Source organism: Pomacea canaliculata, linkage group LG14 (genome assembly GCF_003073045.1).
Source record: "Pomacea canaliculata isolate SZHN2017 linkage group LG14, ASM307304v1, whole genome shotgun sequence".
NCBI lineage: Eukaryota > Metazoa > Mollusca > Gastropoda > Architaenioglossa > Ampullariidae > Pomacea > Pomacea canaliculata.
In genome coordinates this window covers 16,365,158-16,371,624 of record NC_037603.1, presented here as the reverse complement: position 1 = coordinate 16,371,624, position 6,467 = coordinate 16,365,158, and the positions used below count along the sequence as shown (strand labels likewise).

Below are 6,467 nucleotides of genomic sequence, written 5' to 3'. Positions count from 1 at the left end.
AATCAGTGACGTAAACTAAATATCTGGCAGACATTCTGTTAATAGCATCAAAAAAACATTCAAGGTTCTAAATAACAAGAGATTTTGACAGACTCTTAATGACCAAAATTATCAGCTATAGAAGACCAGGTGATATTAGAGGAATGGTTTTTTTTTTTTACCAAAAAAATATATTGAACAGAACAAGCACCATGACCCATCTTTGCAACCTACTTTGTGTTACATTTAGAAGCATTCTTCTACAGAAAATGAAATTCAAGCAAAATGTTCTTTGTAAAACTGATTTCGTCAAATGGTGCGAACGCTCACACTTCATTTTAATAGGAAACAGGTTAAAGAAAAACAAAACAAACTTGTCAATAAACCAGGTATGTTGATGGTGCAATATCAGCATAATTTGACATAACTCTTCTGGACATCTTGTCACATTTAACTCAACGCTGGCAAATGCACAGCCACATAACTTGTTTTGAGGAATTTAAGTGCTTAAAAGATGGCTAGTGGTGAAAGTTGGAGAGATAGGTTGTGAGCAGCAAAATAAAGAGGCAGACCTCTGTAAAAATGTCCTCAAGCAAAAAAAAGGATGTTACTGTATTTCTTTACAATGTTGCTGCTAGTTCATTAAACTTGAAACACCAGACTAGCATCAGAATAACATTCAAAGTTCTAAATGACAATACATATAAATGATCTTTTACAATGAAATGCATTATACCACTTTTATCCTCTAAAACCAATATTTTGGCTTCTTTGTTATGTTCATTCATGATGTGAATACACTTCATGATATGAAATGATTGTAAAAGCAATACTCTAGAACTGAGACGATAAATCCTCTTCTTATGCAAACGACCTGCCATTTTATTATCTGCTAATAAAGACATGCTCTGCAGATTAAATCTACAGCCGCACATATGCTGCCAATCAAGCAAATAAAGAATTACTGGACAACCCCTGAGGTCATTAGCAGCATCTGTTTCATTCCTGATGCTGATTGACCATCAATACATCTAAATTTTTAATGCTCCTGTCAAAATTGTCCAGGAGAAAGCCATTCATCTTCATTATTTTCTCAACTTCACTGCTTTATAACCAAGCTTATCAAAATCACCTGATTTGATGCTTATAACGCCATTCTTAACTGGGCTTCTCACAGGAAAAAGTCAATGTCCATTTCCTTCCACACTGCTTCAAAACGCCAAGTGGAAAGGTCCTGACCCACTCAATCATTACCACATCAAGCCACCAGACACTCTGTATCTTCGCCAGCCTATCAATTGCTGTGAAAGAATTCAGCACATAATGTTTGTGCATCGTAGCAACATGGCTTCATGTTACACCTCTTGCTGCTGCCATCCAGGCACATGACCTGCTTATTCTGCACGTTCTTGAGATTACTTTTGTGACCATTGATTTAGGAACTATTCCATTTCATCTGCATCCTGAAACTGTCCAAGTTCCATAGGTTCATCAGCTGAACATCCGTCTCCTGTTCCACGAGATACAGTAACCAGAAATTGAAGTTGACTGATTTTGCATACAACTTAAGAACATTAGGTCATTAACATCCAGACATAACTCAATTTTTGTTGACAATTTAAAACTTTGTAATCTCAGTACAAAATTGTTTCCCACCTCAATAAAATAATTTTTAAATACCCTTGACAACAATAATGCACTAAATGACAGGCACCTTCTTTAAAGTAACTGCGCTAAATTAGTTTAAGTTACATTAACACCATCAGAAGGGATCAGCCACTGCTTCAGGGAAGCAGATATGGCAGTCTTGATGCAGTTCATTCTTTTTTTTTTATCAAATAAAGCACATCAGTTATAAAAAAAAAGCATAAGATCATATTTTTACTGTTGTAGTTACTATGCAAAATGCATGGCAGTGATATATCTATTACCTGCTATGCCCATTATGGGTGCTGGTCGATGATAACCATTGGCAGAAGGCAACACTTCACCAGGATCTCCTCCTTGCAAGAGAGCATCAAACTGAGCCAGCCTTGCTCGGCCAGCAGGTGTCAAGTGAGCTGCTCCTTCCTCTTCTTCATAAACACCTGAGGGGGTAAAAAAGGCACTTTATTCTAAACTGTTTTGTAGCATAAACATATTTTTAAGGACTATTTGAGATCTGCTTAACAGAAATTATTATTTTTACTAACTAGTGCTGAGAAAAAGCAAAAAACGTCAAAAACAACTCCTATGATCAGCATTTCATCCTATCTTTTTAGTGAACATTTAATTTAACAGACAACACATATAACACCTTTCTTTTCTCTCTCAAAACACTAATCCATCAACCGTTTGCATGGATGCATGCAAACAAATTCTGTGCAGGAATGCATGCACACACACACACACACAAACTTTTCTGTCTTTACACTTGCCATCATCCTCCTCCTCCTCCTCCTCATAGGCATATTTTTCTTCCTCCTCCTCAGAGTCAATATCTTCTGGATCCGGGTGCAGCGCCTGACAGGCTGACATGGCTTTGTACATGCTTTCCACTGATAGTAACACAGCAGTCAATTATCACAAAAACAGTCTGCTTATTTCTCACTGGCAACAACCTTCCCACTTATTCACACTGACTCCTTAAAAGGTTGAAGAAGGTTTGACTCCTTTTTGCATTTTTGTTAGAACTATACTACCTTTTTTGGAGGGGGGGGGGGGTGATGTAGGGGGAATTCACAAATTCGATGGTGGCCTTATAGCCTGCAAGATATTATCTTCATGTGTTATTGTTTTCTCTCCTCTGGAGTTCAGTTATCAATAATCTAAATTTTGACTTAAGTAAATAGACTTCGATTTGCTATGATTTCTTTCCTTGTATTGTTGACTGTGGCCTATGACTGAAGTGTCAAGGAAGCTACATTTATGACTGTTACTAGCTAGCCTTTTGCTCTAACAAAAGCTACTGTGAAGGTTAGGCACCAAAGATTACAGAGTTGAGCTTTGACACAAATGTCTTAAATTTTAGCTACTTTTTGGACATCACTTTAGGGCTTGAGAAAGATCCCATGCAAGGGCAAGGCTGCAGACAACACCTGTGCTGATGGCACCTGCTTTCTTCTAGTGACTTTGCAAACTGGCCATACAACGATGAGCTCTTTTCTTATGAGACTGGCTACTATTATTATAACTGTGTTTTTTGCAAAGCACTTTGTAAAGTTTATCCTTAATCAATAGAAAAGTCACAAGTAGTGAAGTCGTAAAACCCACTGCAATACCTTACTCTAATCAAGTTATTTGTTGACAAGATCATGCACTTGCAGCCAGTTCAGAACTGCGATGTGTACCTTGTCTGTAAATCAAAGCATGAGCACATCACACCTTATATTATATTCCCTTTGCTCAGGGCCAGTGAAGTTTTGTATATGCTACAGTACCACATTACAACTCTAGCTTTTTTCCATTTTCAGGGCAATTTTTTGCAACTCTGTCCACCTATTTTCCTTCCATTGACATATTCATCACCATGGTCAGCATTTAAGCAGCAGCTAAAGATGCACTTGTTCCATGATGTTTTGACAGTCTGCAGAAGCCTACATGCTTGATTGTTAAATAATCAAGTATGTGAATATGCTGTATGTACCATTACCATTGTAGTTTTAGTTTTGTAAAGCGCTGTAAGCCAGAAGGGAATGACAATCTATAACCAACCTTTATATTAATCACCTTAACATGCAGAAATCACAAGTCCACTACTAAACTAAATTTCATCTAAACGCAAAAGACCATTCCGAAGCATGAATACAAAAGTGAAAATAAATAAGATTAGTTTAAAAGCATTTAAGAAATATTTAACAAATAAATTAACAAATTTAACATACTATCAATACTTACAAGCATCTTTGTCAGCAGGGATAAACCTCATTTCAGTGATCTTACTCTCAGAATCCTCATCTTCGCTAGAACTTGCCTCTTTCTCTTCTTCTGCACCTGAAGCAGAATATCTAATGAGAGAGGCAACTGCTACATATAATGCATTTCAAATTGGAGTATGTCTACACTCGTCATATACTTTCGATTTCATTCCAATCCTGCCTCACTCAGGAAATGATGACAACAGCACACATATTCAACTATTTTTATGTGCACAATGTTTATATGTTGCAGAAAAAGTACATGTAGTATTTAATTCATAAACACTTCAATTAATAAGGCAACATCACTATAAGGATTAACTCTGCCTGGAAAACCCCCGGTCCCAAGCCCGCATAAAGGAGGAGGGTTGGGCATGGGGCTAGCAATCCTACCCTGTAAAAAGTGGGTTTCCAATAGTTCGCTCTTAATGTCATAGGACTTCTTTTATAGATTTATACATGTTTCTACAGAAAAAGCTGTATATATGTTCTCTCCATGCACACTCTCTGTATAAATGCCTACTCTCTTGCACAAATAGAAAATACTAGGAAAATACTGACCAGGAAGCTTGCCATCAATCATCAGGTACAGACACTCACTGGGGAATGAAGTGAGGTCACGAGAGATGGCATGCAGGCTAATACCTGGGTACTGCAATGAAAATCCTGTGCATGTGCTGTCTTTCTGCCATGATACACAACTTGAGATAAAAAGAAAAATATTTATTAAACTTCAGCCATCACTACATACATGTGTGTTTGATGCTTTTTATATTCTGGTACAAAGTTGTAAAAATCAAACCCCAAACTTGTACATAGTCTTAAATATTTTGTTCCTGATCTACTTGCTTGTATTTCTTTGTACACCAAATAGCAAGTTCTACTGACTGTTTAGCAAATCAAAGATATCAGTATGACTAAAACCACTATTAATTTGTTTCTGAAGAATAATTTCAGCAGGTGACATTTAAATAAGGTTCCCAAAAAAATAAGAAATAGAGAACAAAATAGTTTTTATTAACAATTTTTTAATTGAAGACATATTTTTTTGTATTAATATATATTTATGTGTGTGACTTACATCTAACTGAGAGAATCTGTGATTGATTTTTTTTTCCCTAAGAGCTTTCTTGATATTTTAACAGACACTTCTAGTGACACATGTAAGCTTCACCTAAATATAGGATCAACATGAAACAATAATTTTGCTGTAAATGAAAGGCAGTAACATCCGAAATGACTAACAATGAAAAAAAAAAAACCCCATAAAAGCCCAAGAGTTCTGTCCCTTTGCCTAACAGGCTGAGGGGATTGGCTCTCCTTGATTTTGCTTCTGTTTTTGAGATTGTGCTTCAATTTGGATAAAAGTGTTGGACCTTCATATTTACATGTGCTTTTGCTGAATTTTCTTTCTCTTACGGTTTGCAGCTGGACTGTATATAATATTATTTTGAAGTGCACATTGTTCAGATCTCCTGACTGGAGTCAGGCCTGTTTTTAGCATGAGACATGAGGTATAAGGTATGAGCAAGGCTCTCAACGTTACGATCCCTAGTCACCATATTAATCAAAAGTGCGGGGCCCCTAACAACCATCAAAAGCATGGGGCCCTAAGCACGGCCCTGGCTGAAGTACACTCGCTTTGGCAGCAACCTTGAGCTGCAGCGAATGACAATGACAATGATGAACTTCATTTGTCCAAGTGGGCAATTTGAACATGGAAGGTGCTCTAGTTACACAGTAAAAGTTAGAAATAAAAGGAAGAATAAAAATTGTTGAATAAACTAAAGTGATTACCTTTATACAGTTTCATATGACAACATTTCTTCATATTCTCAAGATATCTTAATATTTTTTAAATATTCTCCTGATGTCACCAATCCTTATTCTCTGGAATCTTTACCATTAAATCTACAGTGATCACCCTTCAAAGCTGGAACCCAGCGAGTCTTCGCATTGCTCTTCATGACATTTTCGTGATCTTGTTCAGCGAAATGAGTCCGCCTTTGGCTGAGATATTGAGCTACATAAATTCTCACTTATTATTATTAAAAATACCAAGGGCAAGATCTGATGTCATCTGACCGACCCAAGACTGTGTACTGTTCCAAAACAGCTAAACATTCTAACAACGTATTATTCCACAATAAATATAAAATCTCGTATGTATCCGTTTTACATATATATCTGACATACTGTGATGGAGATATATGTCCACAAAACAAAATGACATTTATCATGATCATGGTAATGAACTCTACCTCTCTGCTATGTAAAGCGTTCCGTTACCCAAGTCTTTGCCATCAACATCAACTGAAGTATTGACCTGACAATGCCTGATTCCTTCAGTAGGAGGTGAGAAATTGGTTAGTAAAACCATCCTCTTACGCAGTGCAAATTTTAAACCAGCGGTAGCTGTCTCTTAAAAGCGTTCGTAGCAAGTACGCCAAAATGCTTTGTGCTGTAAAGCGTAATTTGTTATTTCCGCTTCCTGCTGTTCCACCAGCCTCTAATGAATAATACAGATTTTTAACATTGTACCCTTCAGAGTAACATTTTAGCATAGTTTTACAAGTTACAAGTTTTGTGTGA

The 6,467-nt window shown here is 36.7% G+C and overlaps 1 protein-coding gene across 2 annotated transcripts; it reads right to left on the bottom strand.

The window, feature by feature from the left end:
• Nucleotides 1-22: 22 nt before the first annotated feature.
• LOC112554760 (methylosome subunit pICln-like) lies at nucleotides 23-6,357 on the bottom strand. Of its 2 annotated transcripts, none has more exons than XM_025222755.1 (6): nucleotides 6,137-6,357; nucleotides 4,437-4,576; nucleotides 3,856-3,951; nucleotides 2,397-2,516; nucleotides 1,911-2,069; nucleotides 23-1,489 (listed from the first exon to the last, which is right to left on the bottom strand). In XM_025222755.1, exons 1-6 carry the CDS (start codon nucleotides 6,253-6,255, stop codon nucleotides 1,422-1,424), a joined length of 702 nt encoding a protein of 233 aa, XP_025078540.1. In that variant the 5' UTR covers nucleotides 6,256-6,357; the 3' UTR covers nucleotides 23-1,421. The 2 variants fall into 2 exon arrangements, with proteins under 2 accessions (XP_025078540.1, XP_025078541.1); XM_025222756.1 differs by having other exon boundaries at nucleotides 1,911-2,066.
• Nucleotides 6,358-6,467: the final 110 nt, after the last annotated feature.